At 40.4% G+C, this 23346-nt stretch overlaps 1 protein-coding gene across 1 annotated transcript in view; it reads right to left on the reverse strand.

Annotated features, from left to right (window-relative positions):
- Positions 1-23346, reverse strand: part of GRIN2A (glutamate ionotropic receptor NMDA type subunit 2A) — a 174812-nt gene that overhangs the window by 83974 nt on the left and 67492 nt on the right. Inside the window, exons 3-5 of the mRNA XM_008054853.2 lie at positions 7014-7219; positions 985-1153; positions 404-557 (exon numbers count right to left, since the gene is read on the reverse strand). Of these exons, the coding sequence (XP_008053044.1) occupies positions 404-557; positions 985-1153; positions 7014-7219 (529 nt within the window). The remainder of the gene's footprint in view (positions 1-403; positions 558-984; positions 1154-7013; positions 7220-23346) is intronic.

Consider the following 23346-nt stretch of genomic DNA (forward strand, 5'->3'; position numbering starts at 1 on the left):
AGCAAATAAATGACTCTCATTCTATGTGGGATGGAGGATGGGTATATGGATGACAAATAAAGATTTATGGGCTGATTTAAAGTAACTGTGGACAGACAGATTTATTTTTAAAATGTTTTCAAGGCTCAAAGCAATATATCTATTAATTTATATCCTACAGAGTCAAGACCAGTATCTGAATATGTGATAGTATTTTTTTTCAGTAGATATTTTCAAGTTGAAGATAAATGAAAGATGTGAACTGTGGGGTGGGGTGGGGGGCAATTCAAATGCAGTGTGCTCTGAAATACACTGATGAGGTCAAATAAAACTGAATAAGGTCCTGCCTGGTCTCATCCTGTGAGCAAACAAGATACCTACAGGTCTTTGAAGGAAAGCAATAGTCACTATAAAGTTCACACACCTAGAAAAGCAGAAGGTGAGACGGTGCCATTGCTTCTTGAAACCATGACACTGATTCCAGTCTCCACAAAGGGCACGGAGAAGTCCACCACTTCAGAACGTTCCTCATTGATGGTGAGGGAGCCAACTGCCATGACTGCTCGTTGATAGACCACCTGGATGCACAGACAATAAAAATATCACCTTTACTTTTCCCGCCAACATCCTTGAGAGCCCTACACCCTGAGTCTGAAGGAGACCTGGGGGGATGAAAAGGTAACTCAGCCGGGCTCAGTGGCTCAGCCTGTAATCCCGCACCTTGGGAGGCTGAGGTGAGTGGATTGCCTGAGCCCGCGGGTTCGAGACCCACCTGGGCAACTTGGTGAGACCTCATCTCTACAATAAAACAAAAAATTAACCGGGTGTGGTAGCGTGCACCTGTAGTTCCAGCTACTTGGAAGGTTGAAGCGAAAGGATTGCTGGAGCCCAGCAGGTCGAGGCTGCGGTGGCCGGGAGTGGCCACTGCACTCCAGTCTGGGCGACAGAGTGAGACTCCAGCTCAAAAAAAAAAAGAAAAAGAAAAGAAAAGAAAAGGTAACTCACTTCACCGATCATTCCATTCCACACATTGTTAACTTTTTTGCCATGTTTCCCATTGGTCACCAGGTAGAGGTCGTAGGTAAACTTCACAGTTCTGGAAAGTTTCTTCAGAATATCAATGCAGAACCCCTTGCAGCATTTTTTAACATTCATTCCTTCGTTGGTTGAATTGCTGTAAAGAAAAGTCCAAGATGACAGAATGTTAGTACTGGAAGGTTTGTTCAACATCACTAGCTATGCTCTTCCACTATTTTTCAGATGGGAAATTGAGGATTAAAGAGGGGAAGTAGATTTTCCAAGGACATGCGGTGAGTTTATGATAGCAAAAGTAGAAAGTGTTCTTAATTATAGCAGTTATCATGACAGCAGCTAACATCTACTGAGTAATTATTATTTTCTAGGCGCTATCCTAAATGCTTTATACTAGTGGTTAAATTAATCTTCATGTCATTTCTCTAAATGAGGTGGTATTTGCACTCCTGTAAACCAGGTAAGAGTTACCAACTCTTATTTTTAATAGTTTATAATATACACACCCTCTTTAGACCAGAGTTTAGTCACCTGATCTCAACTGAATCGCAAAAACTTACCGGAAAATGAAAGAGAGGAGGATGTAAAATTCTCAGGTGAAGCAGGGTTTTGCTTCATCCTATAATTACAGAGGCTTGAAACCCAAGGGAAGAAGAGAAGGCATCTAGAAAATTCCTCAGCTAAGAATCAGGAGACCTGGGTTCTACCCCATGTCTGAGTCCCTGGACTTAACTTCTCTTGATGGAGCCAAATGTGACACGAGAGCTCATTCATAACATTTTCCCTACCTACTTACATGACATGAAGTGTAAAAGGTGACACTTTTACAAAGCAATGGCCTTAATCAGGAAAGAAGCCCTATTAAAATGTAGAAAGCATTGCTATCTCAAAGGCTGTGTTATAATCTGTCAAGGTTATACTTGTTGCTTTGCCCCAGTCACCCTGCCTCATTCGTCTGAACAAATCATATTCAGAGGACACCCACACAAACTGGAAATACCTTTAAAAAGGAAGAGAGCACTGGTCTATCTGATTGATAGCAAAAGGTCTTTAAACAATTCATGCAGGGTAATCAACTTCCCTCTAGACAATACGCTTGACTCTCCCTTGCACTGAGGCATCCTACAAGTTCAATCCTGACTCTCAGTCATGCACATCATGAAACGTGTGTCTGAATCTTCTGTTCTTAGCACATTTGCACATTGGCATGTTACCTAAGCACTAAAATGATGTTTATGGAAATACAACATCATAACAGAAAATACTTACATTTGCATATCATGAAAAAAGTAGGTTACAGAGAGGTACAAATAGAATAATCACATATATAAAAACTGAGCTTATGAAATAACTGTATAGAAAAAACAATGCAATATGAAGCATAGCAATTTTTGAGTGGTGGAAATTTTTTTTCTCCTTTTTCATATGGTTAGGGTTTTTTCTTCAAATTATCTAGTAAGTATGTACTACTTATGTGATTGGAAACACACACACATCAAGTACCACTCATGTATATTAATATCTATGCCCATGAAGGTGGACAGATTTGACAATATAATTTTGAGTAATTGACATGGGTTGCAAGTGACACCTTTTTTTCAATGCATTTCCTTACCTCAGGATCACAGATCACCTATCCCGAATTTCTATCTTTACCACTAACAACCCTCCTATCCTGCCCATGACCTCTACTCAATCACATGCTTCCGTTAGCCAAAACCACTATGGAGACTGTGCTCTCTTGCCTAGAGACTCATAGACCTGCTCTAACCCACCATCCTCAGCTTGGGTAGAGTGGGAGGTTACATCTGTATATATTTGCATATCATGATTGGTGAACTTAGTGCTGCAGAGTCATAGGAGGCAAGTGCTGCTCCATCTCTACCAATTACCCAGGATGGAAAAAGTCAGGTTGGAGTTAAAACTGTTATAACTATGACAGAAATGTGTCCTAAGCATATTCAATTAATGAAATGCCCAGACACCATTTCCTTCTTGATTTATGTGGCTCTGAAAAAATGTGTCAAAGTCAAGTTCGCTCTTCTTCTTCCTAACCACTGTAGACCACACATTGATGCCTCTTTCTTATGTCTGCTCATTTGTGTCTCCTGCACTCTCTGTTCCTTGCCTTCTTCTCCTATTCACAGCCTCTTTCTTCACCTGGTCAAGATTCCTAGGATGGTTTAGACAGATTTTACAAACACCCCAGGTTTAAGATTCAGGGTCACAGGCATATAGAGGCATTCTTCAGCCTTGCTGAAAACCTCAGTCAATTTACAAGTTAATTATCCCCCACATTCCTGAGCACAAAGTATATTTCTCAATATATATCATCACTGATGCATTTTCACCCAACAGGCACCTACTAAGTGCCTACTGTCTGCAAAACGTGAAACTGGGTCCCTGGGGACACAGGATGAAATAGACAGGCAATAAACGCAATAGTTGAATATACCACAGTAATTATGGAACCACAGACCAGCTTGTAATTGGGAACTTCTGTTGGTTCCTATGACAGCCCTTGTGTGGGTGTGCAGGGGATGTGATTTAACTACACAGACATCTGAGAAATGGTCCCCATGCAACTGTCTCAGCATTCCACCACCACCCAAAAGGAGGAATGACTCATAAAACAAATATGGGGAAAGGAATCCAACACATTCTAGTTTACTGGCCCTACAGTTTCCCAATGTAGCCGCTGGACACGAGCATGGTCATGCGAGTCAGAAAAAACTGGGTTCGGGTCCCGGATTGGCTTCTGTCAACCACAGAGGCTCAGACAAGATTCATCCTTCACAGGGCCTTAGTCTGTTCAGCCCTAAATTAAGAATGCTGATGCTTGCTTTGCAGGGTACTTGGGAAGACTAAACAAAATAAACGTAAGCACTTAAAAATAATTTCCTTTCTTCCCACCAACGGTTTGACAGTTGGGGGTTTAATTGACATTATGGCCATTTCTCCTTACATATCAGGCTAAGTGATATTTCCAATTTTCTCTCCACATCTTTACCACCCAACTAACAGACTAGAAGGAAAGTATGATTCGTTTTTAATTTAATTTTTATTTTTTGAGTTGGGTTCTCACTCTGTTGCCTAGGCTGGAGTGCAGTGACACAACCACAACAATCATGGCTCGCAGCAGCCTCAAACTCCTAGGGCTCAAGGGATCCTTCCACCTCAGCCTCCCGAGCAGCTAGGACTACAGGTGTGCACCACCATGCCCGGCTAACTTTTTCTATTTTTTGTAGAGACAAGGTCTTCACACATAGCCCAGGTCTCAAACTCCTGATCTCAAGCAATCTGTTCACCCTGGCCTCTCAAAGTGCTGGGATTACAAGTGTGAGCCACCACACCCGACCTACCTGTTTTTTTAGAATGTGTGCCCTCAAGATCCCACCACTTACTGGAAGTAAGAAACAAAAAGGGTTTCCTTGGGAAAATAAACCCAAGAAAACAAATCCAATCATGTTATCTAACAGGAATCCTTTTTGCAACCGATCAGCTAGCCTTGGAGATGTTACCTTTGGGAAATGCAGTTGATCGAATCTGTGTTTATGTTGGGATTAGTGGATACTAGTAATTTTCTATTGCTCTCACATAAGCCAAAGACTTTCATTTCACCTAAACACGCAGTACACTTTGCATGTCCCCAAGTGGAAAAAAGAAATCTTCAAGCTACTACCTCCCCACAGAAACCAAAATTGTGAATGTGGACCTGTTAAGCTGTGTATTGTCTTCAGCAGAAAAGTCAATTCTGTTAAAGAGAGTGCTTTATTCTAGTACCTTTTCTTTATACAAATGTGACTGGGGACTTGGGGACCTACTTGTTTTCAGCTCCAGGGCTTTTGATTTGAACGATTTTAAACCCCTGTTATTTACTTTGAAGCACTTGATTGGCCCTGTTGAAACATAGGGGCATTCTTATCCTAGAGGAGTTGTCCTACTGAGATCACAGGCTTGGCTTTGTGCCAGCCACTTTGCTTTCTTCATCTGACCTAGTTCTGCTCGAAGAAGACTCACCCAGATCAGACCCTCCAACTCCTGCACATGATCCCCACCATCCCCTGCAGATCCTCACGCTCTAGCATTGTTCTAAGTTGCCTTCTGTTTCCCAAGCTCCTTCCCTCCTCAGGGCCTTTGCACTTGTTGTTCCCTCTATCTGGAAGACTTTCTTTCTCAAGATTTTCACATGACTGACTCCTTCTCATCCTTTGTATATCCCCTTAAACCTTACATGTATGAGCTAGAATAGCCCCATATCCCAATTCACTCTCTTCTTACACCTCCATGTTTACATCCTGCACAAGGTTTATCACACCATGGAGTTGCCTGTTCCTTCATTGGTTGACTTGTTTTTTAACTGTGTCTGCAAGGTCCTAGGTTTTTGTCATCCAGTTCATTCATGTATTGCCTGTGCCTAGGACTGTGCCTAACATGTAAACTGTGCTTATTCACTTATTTACACTTTTCTATAATTTTATTTCTGGCAATATCTGTGTAATTTTGTTGCAAAGGAATTCAAAAATCATTAAAACAGTCATGCCCATAAAATAGAGCTGCCTGCTTGTCCTTCCTTGGTGTGTCTCACCTTCTCCCCATCCCCAGGGGAAGAGAGGCTGGGAAACTGTTTACAAACAAAAGTTCCAGCCCCAGAAGCCTCAGTGGGAGCACTGGGTGGGAAGAGGGACTATCTAGGAAGGGTGTATTTATTTATTGCATGATCTATTCAGAATGTCAACACCAGAGAGGCTGACTTTAATGACCTCACTGATAAATTTTTCTCCAAACCAAAGAGTGTCTTCACAGTACATTTAGCAATTATATATTTCTTAAAAATATACCCTGATCCCAAATCATAAGATCTGGGGACTTGTGTCTCATGTAATCATGACTGAGGTTAGAGTTTGGAATATGGAAGTAAAAGTATCTGTTCGCCATCAAGTCATGAAACAAGCACTGGTGTATCATGCTCTGTCCTTGTAACTGAGGATACGAAGATTAGTAAGTCCCATTACTATTTGTAAGCAGCTCACAAACCAGGGGACAAAACAGACAAATGATAAACTGTACAGACAGCGGATAAGGTAGAGATAGTAACCTAGCTTGGAGAGACAGTGGCTAAACTTAAAGGGCAAGTAAGAACCGGCCAGGGGAAAGGAGGTGATCAGAAAATACTCAGAATAAAAAATAGACTTCCACCCAACAGTAGGCCTTTTTTGTTGTTGTTAGCCCCCCTTTGAGGGGTGGTTTTTTTTCTTATGTTTGCCTTAGGAAAGACCATAATCAGGGCCTTGGACTTAGCCATGGAGCTTTCTGTGTCCCCAAAGGATGCGTGAGTTAGGAAGACCCTTGATCCACAATGTCGGCTCTTTAGTCATTACAAAAGAGGAAAGGACACCGTGCAAGGCAGGCTCGCTGCCAGGGAGCTGGGAAACCACCAAACATTCACTTCACACCTGGAACCTCTCAGAAAGTCACAGGTACAGATGCCCATCCCCAAGTGGAGAGATTTTTAAAGTTTTGAGAAGCATGGATCTGTGAAATATAAAAGAAATGGGAGGAAGAGCAAGTTGCTGGGGATGGGGAAGGGACAGCCAGAAAAGTGGAAAGGAAATACTTATTTTTAAAAAGACTGAAGAGGGTTGATTTGCCATAAGGGTTATAAAGCATCAGCTGGACCAGTGTTTGAGTCCCACCTCTTCCATTTCCCAACTGAATGGCTTTGGGCATGTTTCTCAATCTTCTCTTAACACAAATTTATCATATTTCAACAGGCAAAACTATCTTCTTCATATTGCTGTTGGAATTAAATGCATGCAACCTTGGGGCCTCTCCAGGCATTTATTTAAGTATGTTAAAAATCAATTATTAAGTTCTACCTATGATAATAGAGTATATTTTACATCTCATGTTACGACTAAATGATAGATAATGTTATCATCACTGATAGGTGCTGTTTTAAAGGACTGGGTGCATTCGGCCGACAGCATCCTTGCACTCACTTGATTTTGACGAACTTCCGACACGGCACAGTGTTCCTCACACACGTCTCAGTCAGCGGGTCTATGTCTTCCACTATGACAAACGGGGCTTCCTCCAGGGTGACGATACTCAGATGGTTGTCATCGGGCTCACAGTCAGAGAAGGACTTGTACCTTGGCCACACGGCGTGCCTCAGGCTCAGCGTCTGGTTTTCCCACTTGCCCACCTGCATCACAAGCACAAAGACACACCTGTGCTTTCTTGCACCACTGATTTGGCAAAAGGCAAGTCCTCCCCACAGGCGACACAGAGGAAGAAATCTGTCTGTCTCAAGGGCCCTTTGCTACATATCTCAACACAGGCATCCACGTCTGTGCTAAGAAAACTGGGCATCAAGGGAAAAACAGAATACTGGGCAGTTTCCCATGCCAGCCATCCCAACCCCAGAGGAATTTCATATGCATCTCTGGGGGTGGTACCCAGGCACTGATACTTTTAGTACTCCCCAGGTGGTTCTAATGTTCTGCCAGAGTTCAGGACAGCTAATGTAATTGAAATAGCATGAACTTTTAGAATCAGAGATGTCTGGGTTTGAATCTCCAATTCTTTTACTTGCTGACTCACTTGCTAACTGTGACAACTCTAGGCAGCCTCTTCATCATGATGGGCCTCCATTTTCCCATCTGTACAATGGGCACAATTCTACCTACTTCCTAAGGATGTCGTGAGAATTAAATCAAGCAATGCGTGACAAGCAAGACACATGGGGGGATGCCATACTCTTTTTTTAAGTACAGAGGAGAGAAGACAAAAAGAAAAAAAGAAGAAAAAGAGGAAAGGAGAGAAGATAAAGTCGAGGCGTGAAAAGGTGGGGAGGACTGAGAGTGAGAGAACACAAAGGGGACGGAGCAGTTGGGCAAATCAGAAGCATCGTCTCCACCCCAGAGACGGTTTCATTAGGGTTGCAAATTAAGGCAAATTTTCATTAATCCAGCACAGAATGGAGACTGTTACTGCTTAGCGTACATCAAGGCCTGTCAAAATAGAATCGATTGTATTCCCTCCGAGCAGCAGTCAGCATCTTCCTGAAATCAAATTGAAGGCTGTATGTTTTGAACCTTAATTTCATTTGACAGTTTATGGGCCCTATTCGCATACCTGCCGGGAGAAAGCTACCCCCGCAGTGCGCTCTCTCCCTTCTCCTCCTGCTCCCACACGCGATGGCTTGACACCACAGGTCAGCACTTCATTTGTGATGCCAACCGCAAGGAAAATGCCTTGTCTGAAAAAGCTAAGTACCGACTCCAGGCTTGTCTGTGCTGACATGACCCACTCACCTCTCCTCCTGTAACGTCAGTGTCACCAGAAATGAATCTCAGACTCTTAAAGAAAACTTGAGCATGCTGGACACCAGGAGAGGTGATAAGGTTGGGCAAGGAAGAGAATCGGTGTTCTCTGAGATTACCTCAATGCTTGGGCTGGAAAATCCTTGCTGGCTGGCTGGAAAGAAACATCCTGTATGGCTAATTTAAAAATTGTCCAGCTACATGTAGATCTTCCTTTTTAAGATAGAAAGGTCAGTGATTGGGTCAAACAAACATGTTCATCTACCCCTGCTGTGATGTGTAACACAGGCCTAGGAGCATGGTAAGCCCATCAAATTCTTCCTTCATTCAACATAGATTTGTTAAAGACGTACTATGTGCCAGCACCAGCCTGGGAAAAATGATGGATTAAGCAGAATGCTTCTCACCTTCTTGGAACGCTCAGCTAGCTTCAGGACACAGACCAAAAAGATTAACATATACAAATAGAGAGACATACAAGATTTTGTGTCCGACAAACATGAAAAAAATGCTCAGCATCACCAATCTTAAGAGAAATGCAAGTTAAAACCACAATGAGATATCATCTCACATCAGTCAGAATGGTTATTATTAAAAAGTCAAAAAACAAGATGTTGGCCAAGACGTAAAGAAAAGGGCATACTCATACACTATTGGTGAGAATGTAAATTAGTACAACCTCTACGGAAATCAGCATGGATATTTCTCAAAGAACTAAAAACAGAACTATCATCTGACCCAGCAATCCCACTATGGGTATCTACCCAAAGGAAAAGAGATCATTACATTTAAAAGGTGCCTGCACGCATATGTTTATCACAGCAGCACTATTCACAATAGCAAAGTTATGGAACCAATCTAGGTGCCCATCAATGATTGACTGAATAAAGAAAATATGGTATACATATGCCATGAAATACTACAAAGCATAAAAAATAACAAAGTCATGTCCTTTGCAGCAACATGGATAAAGACCATTATCCTAAGTGAACTAATCCAGAAACTTAAAGCCAAATACTGCCTGTTCTCACTTGTAGATAAGAGCTTAATCACTGGTACACATGAGAGCAACAGACACTGGGGACTCCAAAAGGGGGACTTTGGAAGGGAGGTGAAGGTTGAAACATTACCTATTGAGTGCTGTGTTCACTATTTGGCTGGTGGGTGCACAAGAAACTCAGACCCCACCACTATGCAATATGTCCATGTAACAAATCTGCACATGTACCCCCTGAATCTAAAATAATATATAAATAATATTATAATAATATATAACATATATTATATAAATATATAAAATAATATATATTTAAAGAGATACATAAGCTTTTCCTTTTGGAACATGTTGTGCCAACCCCTCTTCTTTCCATTTATACTGGAAAGCTCAGACACAACCTTCAAGAGAGGCTGGGCAGTTCAGCAGGTAAGAGAATGATGTCTGAAGTCAAATAGAACTGCCGGCTGCACTCATTATATGCACAGCCTGTAGAAAGTCATTTAACTTCTTTGAGTTTCACATTCTCTAGCTATAAAATGTAGAAGCAACAAGGTATGCTTTTGAGGACAGTAGTGAGGCCTGAATGAGCCAAAAATGTGCTGAAACCATGAAGCACAGAACCTAGCATGGCACATAACATATATGGTGACTGCTATTATTGTTGTTGGCAGTTAAGACACAGTTCAACTATCATCTTATCTGTAAAGTCATCCTTGCTTTCCCTAGTGATATAGAACTTTGTACCTTTCTTCACCACAGCATTTTGATTCTATAATTAAAAAAAATTTTTTTGTATACCAGGAAATGTGTCAACATCACCACTTAGTTTAATTCTCTCAAATTCTACATAGCAAAAATTACTATTCCAAATTCACAGTTCAGGAAACTGAAACACAGAGAGGTTATGTTACTTGCCCAAACTCACACAGCAAATAAGTGGTGGAACTAGAGTTATAACATGGGACTGTCTAAACCCAAAAGTGCTTTCTCACTATGTACACAGTGCTTCTGCTGATTGATCTGCAGTAACCAAATTATAGCTCCAAAAGTCTTCTTTCCTTGTATACACATGTAAAATCCCAAGATAACACAAATTAAGGCAAAGACCATTTAGCAGAATCTTTGGTGGTGTCATTGATCACATCAAAAACCCTACACCATGGGAGTCAGACAAAAGTTCCAGTCCAAGGCTGACTCATGGAAAGAGGAATTGCAAAAGCTGATGAGTTCCCAGGGTACAATAACATCTTAAATATTCTCCAAGTTCCACTCCCCCTTCCTGACACATCCAAGTAAAGTGCCCATGGGTCAGTCAAGGAGGATGAAGGTGAGTGGTGGGCAGAAAGAGCTTGATCAGGAGCTGAAGCTGCTGTAGACTTTCCACCCTAGATCCAGAGAACACTAACCTCCTTCTTTGAGTCTGACAGACTTCTCAGTACCCCATTCCAAATACCCAAAATCCCAAGTACTCAATTGTACATATCACATTGGGAAGAACAGACATTCATCACTTTCCCTTCCTATATTCTCATTCCAAGGGAATGTAACTGAGTCCAGTGTTTGTAGACATGTTTAACAGAGATTCATTTATTCCGTAAGTATTTATTGAGTGGCTACTATATGCCAAGTAATGAGCTAAACACTGAAAATACTGTCGTGTATGCAACAAAATTTGTGACTGCATGGAATTTTTAGGCTAATTAGGAAGATGTGCATCAAATAATCACACAAAAACATACATTTGTGCAAGGTGGGAGGAAGAAATGAAACATGGGTCTAAGGGAGCATATAGGGGAAAAGAAATCAGAGAAGTCTTTCCTGAGGAGGTGGCACCTATGCTGAGATTGGAAATGCAGAATGAGTTGGAATGGGGCAGGGGTAGGAGGAATAAAGAAAGAGAAAGCACTCTAGACAGGCTGGCACCAGATGATGCAGACAATGGTAGGTCCTGTTAAGAAGTTGGGATTTACCCTAGGGATTTGCTATAAGACTGAATATCTGTCACCCCAAAAGTCATGTGTTGACATCTTAACCCCAAATATGATGGTATTAGGAGGTGAGGTCTTTGAGAGGTGATCAGGTCACAAAGGCAGAGCCCTTGTACATGGCATTAGTATACAAAGTGCTCCGTTGGCCCTTCCGCAGAATGAGGATGCAACACAAGTATGACTGTCTATTAACCAGGAAGCAGCCTCTCACCAGACATTAAATCTGCTGGTGCCTTGAACTTGAACTTCCCAGTCTCCAGAACTGTGAGAAAGAGACTTCTGTGGTCAAAAAGCCACCCAGCCTATGGCATTCTGTTATAGCAGCCTAAATGAACTAAGAGTTAATCTAGACAAACAGAATGGAAAGGGATAGATGAAAGTCATCATGGATCTATATCCATATGCAATCTCCCTGGAGGTGGAAGCTCTTTGTTCCTTCAATTCAACTTTTTTAAATTATAGAATTTATAAAACTTGTACAAAAGTAAAATAGTATATTGAACCTCCACATTCTTATTACTCAGCCTCAATAATTAGTAACTCATGATCAATCTTGTTTCATTTATACGCCTACCCACTCCTCCCATATTATATCAAAGGAAACGCCAGACACCATATAATTCATTCATCAATCCTTAATTTGATTTTAATAACTAATATTCATTTGCTTAACAATATTATACCTTAACAGTCTATGTATTCATGTGTTTGTTTTACTTATTAGACTACGATTTCCCAATCTAGCAGAAGTTTTATGTCTATAGTGATTGGTTTTGACGTTCACAGCTTCTAACTCAGAGAATGGCACATGGAGAAACTTAATAGGTAGTTGGTGAAATGAATGAACAGCCTCAATTTCTAAAAAATTTCCATAAGTCAGAAGATGCTAGCAGAATGATGAATGTGTCCATATGTGCCTTAGCTTTGGAAACTTGCATCCTCAGCAAAATATGAAGTATCAAGGAACTGTTGTTCTCTCCCCTGCTCTTTCTTCAACTTCAGCCTCCCAGACTCAGAGCCATTGAGAAGGCTGTGTGAATAGCCTCTGAATATTATATGTCCCCAGAGAAAGCAAATATTATCATGCTAACACCATTTTAAAAAGAACTCCAGTCACTCTGAAGTATTCAAGGAGAGAACAAGATCTAATAGGTTAAACCCAGATTTGAGAGTCAAAGAGTCTCAGTTTCAATCACCTTATTATATCTGCTTGCCTCCATTTCCACAGGCATTAAGTGAACATGGAATATGGATGCTCTAAGTACCTTTCTCTAGGGGTTGTGTCTAAAATGAAAGAACCCTGTGCACTCTGAAGAGAGCAGCCTCCAATCTCTTTCTCTCTCTGCTCCCGTTTTGGACCTGATAGTGACTCTTCTGCAATTCTCTAAACTGGACCTTTTCCCATTCCCAATTTCCTCCATAATAGGCACACCACACTCAGCTGAGTTTGTAACTTTATATCGGCAGTCCTGACTCATGTGAGATACTTAGAAGAGTGAGCCAATACCAAGGTTGCACCACATTTCCTTCAGCACTACTTTCAGTAGTTTAAGTTTTCAACGCATCAGAGCAAGTGAAATGATGCAGTCATCGTCCACCACATGTTCCTATTTCTGGAGCTCAGAGGGAAAGTGAAGTTCCAAGACATCTTGCTAAACTTCTGGCTAGATTTATAAATGATCAGAACAGGCAAGCACACTGGTGTATGTGTATTGGACACATGAACGTGTATGTGCATATAGAGATTCTACGGGTTTTTTAGGAATCGACATCATTGCTACAAAACCCCTCTCCTCTCTCCTTCACAATGGAGCCCTCTTAGTTAGGATTCCTCCATGCTGCACCAAAACCAGTGGTTTGCATATCTGGAGCTCCACTCAGTGCTGACTCTTCCTCATTCTCTTTAGCATGAGTTCAAATCCTGACTTCTCTAGTTCTAGCTGGGACACCTTGGACAATAATGACAAAGTCAATTGTTAAATATTTATTGGAGCTTTACTATGTGTTTCCAGGAATCATGCTAAGGGTTTTTCGTGTATTATATGTCTTAATCCTCAAAGCAACTCTTGGAGGTGGATGACTCTAATTATCCTCATTGCATCATGGGAGAATTGAGACTTAAAGAGATCAAGTTTCTTGCTCAGGTCAGATCATAAGGATCATAGCAGGAATTTAATCTCAGTCAGTGAAAACCTAGAGCACTGCTTAAACACTACCTTTCTCTTTGAAATTTAGTTTTTTCATATTTTAAAAATTAAAATAACCTCACAAAGTTGTTGTAAAGATTACATGAGGTGATAAAAATAAGTATTTCTGTTTCTACCATTTTGAGAGATTTAAATATTAATTCATGCATTCCTAAAAATAGATCAATTAATAACAAGCTACTTTTATTATCTCCATTTCACAGATGAGGAAACTGAGGCTTTGCATTTTAGCGACTTGTCAATTTACATGGTTTGAGAGTCTTAGAAGCAGAATTTGAACCCAGGACTCATTTCAAAATCAGTGAAGAAATGCAACTAGAAGTTTTTGCTGAAGAAAAAATGACTAACTTTACAAGGCAGAAATCTGACAAAACCACCTCAGCCAGATGATCAAAGCCAATACTGACAGTAATGTCATTCCAATAGTGTGCATACTTAATATGATGTGAATAGTATAGTGGTCTTCCTATATAAGTCTATAACCTCAGTTTAATTATAAGAAAACAATAGAAAAATCCCAACTTAAGAGCATTCTAGAAAATCCTACCAGTTCTCATCAAAACTGTCAAAAACAAGAAAATCTAAGAAACTGTCATAGCCAAGAGGAGCCTAAGGAGATATTATACTTACATGTAATATGGTACCCTGGATCAGATATCATGAGAATATAAAAGGGCTTAAATAAAAATGAAGGAAATCTGAATAAAGCATGAACTTTAGTTAACAATAATGTATCAATCAGTTCATTAATTGTGACAAATATACCATACTAATGTCAGGTGTCAATAATCAGAGAGACTGGGCATTAGGCATATGAGAACTCACCAGACTATCTTTGCAATTTTTCTGTAAATGTAAAATGATTCTAACCTAGAAAGTGTATTCAACGTTTTTTATTTAAAAGGGAGAATGTTTTTAAATAACAAATACGTTCTCAAGGAAACAGAGCAGCAGAGTTGCTAGGAGTGTGAACTCTAGAGCCAACCACCCTGGTATAAAATCCTAGCTGTATCACTTACCAGTCGTGCCATTGGGTAAACTGCTTAATGTTTCTTTGCCTCAGTTTTATCATCTGAAAAGTGGGATGATGATAATTGTATCACTTGTAGGATTTCCGCAAGGACTAAATTGGTCCCTATATGCAAAGCCCACAGAGGATTGCCCAACACTATGTGCTTTGTGTTGCTATTTTGTCTTTGTTTAAATTAACAAAGAAGTGTGTGGCTCTTCTTTCAAAGAGATATGAGTGTTTGATCTCATATTAACAAAGAAAAAACTGTTTTAACTTTAGTTTGATTTGGGCACAGTTTTTTCCACGTTGGTGATTTTAGCCATCAATCATGCTTTTTTCTTATTTCCCTAAGGATTTTATGATAGCTTTTTGCTGTTTTGCCTAACTGTCAATCATTTCCCATGTTTTGGTTACAGCATTTTGATTTTCCCCAGAGAGATGCCTGAACCCAATTTCAAGAATAGGCACACGTCTTCTATTTGGCAAATCAGTGCACTTAGTCCTCCCAGCCACAGTGATTGGTTCAGAGATGTGCATGTGACATAGCTGAGTTGATGAGAGTTTTCCCCGGGACTTTTGCTAGGACTATTAGGACAAAGGAGTCATGAGAGAACAGCCTATTGAAGAATGAATACATTCAAGAAATAGAAGAGGGCAATAAATTTGTGATAGCATAGCTTGAGCTCTTATAACAGTAAAAGCTGGCATTCACTGGGCGCTTAGTATGTATTAGGCACCATTTTTAGCACAATTTTAATTCTGATAAACTCCCTAAACACAAGAGAAAGTTATAAACAGATTTTTTTCATCTCTATCATGAATTTTTTTGTACCTACAAACAATCCCCAACTCAACCTAATAGGCTGCGTGGGAAGGAGAAAATCTTTACCTTCAAAACAAACTGAATTTTGGTGATAAATCTTTGAGTGTTTTCAGCAAATATACTGAAGTCATGAAGACAAAGAAAAATAATTGACCTCTGATGGAGAAAAGTGATTTTGCTAAAAGAAATATAATAAGGGGAAATTAACTTTGTAATGATTTTTTCCATTCTTATTAATAAAATTTAAATACAGTGCTTTTAGGAAGTTAATTGCTCTTCAGCTCCTAGAAAGAGTTTTGTGAAAGGGCAGTGATTACTTATCAAAATGTTCAGCCAATATGTTCTCAGAGCAGAGATAATTTCATCTCCAGAAACTGTATGTCTCAAGTTAATATATAACCCTCATGTCTGGATAAATTCAGAGAGATGTCACAGAGGCTGAAAAAGGCTGGAAAAAATTAGGTTAATAGATGTATGTGGCTCTTCTTTCAAAGAGTTATGAGTGTTTGATCTATTTATGAAATGCTTACAAGAGACAATTAAAATAACCCCATAACAGTTCTCCTGGTCTCTGAAGCCACACCCTGTAAACAAATATCTAAACACCAAAATGACAGATTTATCTCTTGCTCAAATCTTCTCATGACTCATACTGCCTACAGAACCAAACCCAGACTCCCCTTTTCATTAAAGCTCCTCTATAATATAGGTCCAATCGCTCCCACTATTTATTCTTTCTCTCTCTCTATCTCTATCTTATTCTTGCACACACCCTATACAAAGTCTCACACTAAAATACATGCATGTCTCCATACACATATCTACACACACCTAGACACATATGTATACATATAGCTATACATCTGTACATGAACATATACCTATATACATGTCACTCATACCTACTCAAACTTGTTATACATTATATACTCACACCCACATACACAACCACGCCTACACACACACACCTAACACACACACACACACTCATACCTCTACACACACACACACACACACACACACACACACGACACTAAGATACTAAGTGAGGCATACACTTTTCACAAAACACACCCTGGACAACACCCACTTCCCTGCCCTGCCTATGCCTACACTATTTCTTCTGCCTGGAATTCTTCTCTTCATCATCTCCCCCTACTGAAATCCCACTCCCTCTTTCCAAGCTGGGTTCAAATGCCAATTCTCCCATGAAGGCCAATTCTCCACGTGGAAAGCATGTTTGCATCTTCCGTGCCTCTAGAACTTTCTCTTTTCCCCCTCACTTGTCCATTCACAAATACACCTGCATTTGGTGCTCTACATTGTGCCAGGCACTGCTGAAGGCCCTGAGGCTGCAACAGCAAGCTATTTTCAGAGAGGACTGTCCTTCCCTCAGAGTTCCATTCCGGTGGGAGAGAAGTCAAAGTTCAATAGCGATAAAATGAGATAAATGCCATGATGGGACCAAGCACAGGATGCTCTTGAAGAAGAGAGTTCCCTCATCTGAAAGGCAGTCCAAAGATGCTCCCTACAGGAAGTGACTTTCAGATGGAACCAGACCAGGAGAGTTTGTGTGTGTGTCCTATGGGCGACTGAAATGGGTAAGGGGTGGGAGTCGGAACTTAATAAAGATTTATTGACATCATTCCCCTGTTTAGAAGTGTATTGAAATGCGTCTTCCCAATGCAGTGCAGAGAAAAGGTCTGTATTAAATGATTTGGAAGGCAGAGTGACAAGCTAGTAGGCAGTTGCATGAATCTGGATGACAGAAGGCCTCTGTGGTAAGCAAGGCTGGTGTGAACTCAAAGTGGTAGAAATCAATAGAACTGAGAGACCGATTGTGTAGGGTGGGGGGCTGAGGGCCCAGTTGGCCATGAATTACAGTTCTATAGAATATCCTGGCTGATTAGTCTTCCTCAACCACGTGACCCACATTGGATAGAGTAATGTGGTCACCCACAGCCTAGTTCAATAAATATTTGCTGAATTGGACTTAATTCTCACTGTAGCATACCATCCATTTTTATTTAGAATTCAAAGTTAAAAGAGGAAAATTGCCTGTTTACTCAGCTTCTCTCCTTGGAGACACACAATAGGAATTGCGAAATTAAAAATCAGAGAAGAAATTTATTAAAACCGACAACAGAAGCAGAGTTCAGGCTGCCTGTGCTTCAGATTGTCTGGGCCTGGTTAGCTCATTGGGTGATTTCATAACCACGGGGAAAACAGACCTTAAAACAAACACTTTGAGCATGCAAACCTTCGGAGAACATTTCACTCCAGATAATAAGCAGTGATTTACTCTCAAGCTGGAGAAATATGAGTAATTAACTCTTCGGGAATATGAAGTTAAGGAGGAAAAACAAAACAAACAGGAAGCTAATTTCTCTCCACCTGAAATGTAAAGTCTTCCAAAGGACATGAGATAAATGCCCATGAAGGAAATTTAAGATGATTTAATGTTCACATTTAGCATAAGTAGCAACATTGATTAGCATCACACTCATGTCTCTGTACACTCATCTGATGCACACATAAACTAATTGCAGGTTTACACAGAAGTAATTTTGCTGCTTCAAGCCAAAAGCAGATCTGAATTTTATCTGGAGTACTTTGTGATTGAGTTCAGCGATTTTTTTTTCCAATCAATACCTGATCTAAAATTTGTCTGAGACATCTAGTCTGTAGAAATAAAATGTCACCTTGGAGGCTCAGTTTCCCTTTGCATGTTATACACACACAAGCTATTATGAAGACTTTGCTGGAAAGCAAGTGTGGGTCAAACTTACTCTGTCTTCACTGCCATGGGGTTTCAGATGCCACCGGAAGAGTAAGACTAAGAAATGGTTTTCAGATACAGAGGTAAAGTGCCCACTTCCTTCCAGTGTGCTGTTTTCAATGCAGTGATGGGAGGTGGTGGGATTATGGAACTTTAGCACGAAGAAGCAGATGTCTTTGAGGGCTAGCTAAGAATGCATACACCTGGATCTCTGGCATTTTGGAATTAGTAGATCTGGAATGAGGCCTGGGATCCTGGCTTTTCAACCAGCATCTTAGGTCATTCCACTCTGGGTGGTCTAAGACTCTCACTTTGAGAAGCACCAGGAGGATTATACTTGTAGCTACAGGCAGGATTAAATACAGCATAAGAAAAAGATGGAAATCTTTCTTCTTGGATTACTTATATAACCAATGGCAATTGCCAGCAGATCTAAATGAGTTTAATCAGCTATTAAAGCCTTAATTAAATTCCTCTCAGTTGAAATTTCAGAATTGCCTAATTGTTACACAGCTCACATTGGAGCAGTTGATTTTTTTGTTTTTACCTCCTATAATAACTGCTCTCAGGATAATCTAAGATCTTCATGGATAACAGCGTCAACTGTCTTAGAATCCAGCACTGATCTGGTAATTCAAGGAGATATGTTTTGATCTTTGTTATTTCTAAGAACAACTCGCATATCTGTTTCCATTCTCCTCTGGAGACTCAGTCAACAGGAGAACGCAAGGCATGTTCAACCTCAGATTTCAAAGTGAAAAATCTTTGGACCAAAGAGTTATGATTTTCTTCAGGAGTTCATTTATAATCTTCAGTCCCCCAGAATTCCTTTGTTCCCAGATCCCTGGGGATGGATAGAAGTCCTATTTCTTTGGTTTACTTTTAATTCTTTGTGTGCTCTTAAAAGTGATGTGTTTTGGTAATAAGCTAAACAGTTAATAGTGTTTTCTTTCATTTGGCGCTACATTGGAATGATATAACCTCAGAGACTTGAAAAATCAGCAAAAATAAAAAGGAGCTCTTTCATAATCACTAATTAATTTTTTGAACATGCTCTTGGGAGTCCTTCACTGTATAACTTGCGTATCAGTCAGTCCTCCATGGGCTGTAAGAATAATTATTGAATAACTAACAAGCATAATCACTGGCATTTATTGAGGTACTGTGATCACCCCAACAGGCATTTTCTCGTCTCACCCTCACAACTCTACAAGAAAAAACAAAATCACTACCATTCTCATTTTACAGATCGAGGAAATGGGAACTTAAGCGACTTGCCCCAAATCAAACAGCACATGAGAAGATCTGTGATCTGAGCTCAGGCCTCGAACTTCACAGACCAGGGACATTACCACTGCCTGATGGTCACAAGGTTGCCATGATGTTTGCTTTGGGAAATATTCAGGCAAACATGAGCAGCTTGCTTTGTTGAGGGAATACTCCTTGGATCAGTTGGGAAGAGGGTAATTAGTACCCTGCAGCAGATAGAGTGATGGCCTGGGAATTGGAACACCTGGGTTCTGGCTCCTGACATGCATAGCCTTTCCCCTTCAGGAAGGAGCAACATTTCCTTTCCCTGTGAAGTCCAGGAGACTGGGAAGAGGAGCCGGGGTGGCCTTGCAATTTGCTTTTATGCGTGACAGTTTTATTTCCTTAGTTTGCCTGTGAATTGATTCTTCTAAGAACCTTGAATTCCACCATGGAAAATGCCTCTAATAGCAGAGCTGCGATGAGCCCTACTTTGCAGGCTTGAGATTTGAATTCACTTCTACTAACTTGGGCATCCAAAAGGTGATTAGAATAGTAGAAGGGGCGGCGGGGGGGGAATGGGGGACTGACTGCTCAAATGTGAACCAGGTGACAATTAGGTAATTTGGGGATTTCAACCAAGAGGAATGTAATTAAGGCTCTAACAGCTGATTAGACTTCCTCTTCGCCTCTGTGATAATCTTCATCCATTACATAAGGGACCTTAGGAGGGAGGATTCCACCTTCCTTTTGTACCATGTTGTATTTCAGATTCTGTTAACCAAGACAACACAATTCTATTTACATTGCTGCATCTGTTACTACTGAAACCCAAACAAAAACTTGGTTGAACTCCTTAAGGGGCTGCTGCCATGGAGTAGAAAACCAGAATGCATAGAGATCAGCAAAAACACTTTAGAAGGAGTCCTGAGGAAAATGGGACAATCACAGAAATGGAAATTGGGGGTGGAGGAAGTTAAACAAATTATATATGATGAAAACTTGACCTAAGGTTAGACCTCTATAACAGTAACAATGATTATTTTTTTTTAACACCTTCACAAAGACAATTTAGAAATATGGAAAAGGTTTTCTTTTGACCTTTTAATGTACTTTTCTGGGTAAATTTCAAAGTTCAGCTTAGCTTCCAATTGTAAGACAAATGAAATGCCATTTGCAATCTGGCAGAGTAAATAGCTCTTTGGAGGAGTATTTACCTGATGATATTAAGCAGCTCTTATCCCTGAGGCAGAGTTGCCAATAAGAGTTAGAAAGTGCTTAAGAGAGGCATACTCTCATCCTGGGCTGGTCGCTGAAAGGACCTTCCATTTGTTGGGGTGGTTAATTCATTCTTACCAGTCTGAAAATTTCAAGGCTAAGCATGAACCTAGGTTTGACTCCTCCTCTGACTCCATGGCAACTTCTAAAAAATGAAAACCTTGAAAAGTGGTACCATTTGGGGCTGAGTGTGTAACCATGTATAAGAGAAGTTCTAGGTAATTACATTGCAGACTAAGGAAGCAGGAGTCTTCAGTGCATCAAACCTGGCTGGAAGGATATAACAGGCCAAAAACTGATGGATTTCCTCGTTTAGCATTATGTAAAAAAGTCAATTCCATTTGGATCTTGGTCCTGAAAATTCAAAGTTAACCTCATTGACAGTGTCTGCAGAGTTTTACAGTAAGGTTATAGGACCTGGGGTATCGATCAGTTGAAAAGCCTTTTCATTCCCTCGCCCATGAGAAGTTATTGGGTTATGAAAGCTGAAGCATTTGGAACTTGGTGGCTGGTCTCCGGTGGGCATTTGTTCTTCTGTATCTAGGGCAAAATAATAAATTTAAATCTTTGAGATGGACATTTTCCTTCTTCCAAATGAAAGGGTGAGGCAGGGCTTAGTGCCTGAGACCCTGCTAGTTATTACGAGGATGCTAACCAAAGCCCTTGTGCATGGGTGAAATCTATCGCTGTGATGAAATGAACACTGATCAGAATTTCAATTTTCCTTAGATAAGATGGTATTTTGACAACCATTTTTATTTCCTCAGCTCTGGCCCCAAACTACTTTGCTCCAGGCTTGTTTGAGTCCTAAGTATTCCAACAAGAGGATCCTTTGAAATACTAAAGCCAACATAAGATTTAATGGTGAGGAAACAGTAATAAGCTTAACGACAGCTTTGCCCACTGTTAAAAACGTGATTATTAGAAGGCAGTGAAGAGAGAGGAGGATTCCCTTCGGATGGGCCAGATAGGACTCACTATTTCCGAAAACTGAGCCTAAGTAGCCCACAACTGTCAATCCAATTTCGCCAAAACCAATTATCCTCATCTCAGACATTAATCAACAATTCCGGAGCCCTATGGAGCTACTTGGGAGGAAATAAGAATCGTGATGACCAATCAGGAAGCTACTCATTATTGCTTTTCCTGCTGATTTATATTTGCAAACTCAGCAATTTAAAAGAACCCTACACTTGGAGTCAGTAGACTCAAGTGCAAGTTCAACTATGATGCTTATGAGCTGTGTTAAATCCAAAACTTCGGACTCACACAAATTGTAGCCAAAGGCGAAATCCCAGGATTCCCAATCACTCTGAGTGTTACAACCAATAAACACAGCTCTTCTCTAGGCTTTCAGATACTTAGAGTTGAATTATATCAATTCATTGGCTTATTCAACAAATGTCCATGAAATTCCTACTGTGTGCCATAAACTGCTCTAACATTAATAATATAGCAGTGAAGAGACTCTCAACCTGGAATCAGCTAACTACAGCCCAATGGCTAACTGTCTGTACTGCCCTTGAGCTAAGAGTTTGTTTTCCATTTTTAAATGGTTGGAAAAATTGAAAGAACACTATATTGTGACACAATTATAAAATTATATAAGGTTTGAGTTTGAGTGTCCATAAGTAATGTTTGCTTGGAACACAGTCGTGTGTATTTCCTTACATTTTCTCTATACTTGCTTTCACACCAAAACAGCAGACTTCCATACTTTCCAGAGAGACTGTATGGCCCACAAAGCCTAAGACACTTACTAGCCAGCCCTTTACATAAAAAGCTTGCCAACCTCTGCTCCAAGTTCCTATCCAAAGACCCACTCACCAGCAAGGAAGACAAAATACAAACCGCTCATAATTCAGTATAAAATAAAATAGAAAATCACAAGTACCAAATGGTCAAAAGTGAAATAATGCGGGGGGTATCAGAAAAGAGAGGCAGAACTGATGAGAGAAGGAAAACTCTAAGAGAGATGCAGCTGAGGGGAGTTGTGGGGTCTACAAAGAAGCTGGGCAATCAGAATGGAGAGGAGAAATGTGGAGGTTGAGAGAACAGTGTGGACAAGAATTCAGAAGCAGAGCTTAAGGGATGTGTTTGTGAACTAGGAAGCTGTCCAAACTGGATGAAACACACAGTATTACACAAAGGAGAAGAGAGAGAAAGGAAAATAAAGGGATGCATTGGGACAAGATCACCAAAGTCTTCTTGGACTAAAATCCCTACATGTATATTGGAATTTGGTTGTATTTGAGTTCAAATTGGCAATTGGCCTTGGGATCCCTTAATGACTAACTCAATACCTGGGGTAATATTGGTGATTCCATCCATGTATGGCTGATACTTATAACTCCTCCCATATTTTGAAAGTGTCCTATTTGCAAATAATTGATGTCATTCTCTTCATAAATCCATTCATACTTGCCAGAGTATTTTGACAAAATTAGAGGTCAGTTTTTTGACCTTCCCTTCATTGACCACCTCCACTGACCACCACCTCCATTGACCACCATTCCCATGAGGGAAATTCACTTAGAACTGCTTGATTTGAAGGATGCTAAATTCAGATACTCCAAAGCTCTCACTAGGCTATTCTCATGTTCCTTCTCCAGTGTCATTTCAGCCCCTGGTCCTGGGCCCCTCTATTTTTCTCCCATTAATCTATTTATGCATGC

This window comes from Carlito syrichta, unplaced genomic scaffold (genome assembly GCF_000164805.1).
Source record: "Carlito syrichta isolate Samal-C Ts95f unplaced genomic scaffold, Tarsius_syrichta-2.0.1 Scaffold301551, whole genome shotgun sequence".
Taxonomy (NCBI): Eukaryota; Metazoa; Chordata; class Mammalia; order Primates; family Tarsiidae; genus Carlito; species Carlito syrichta.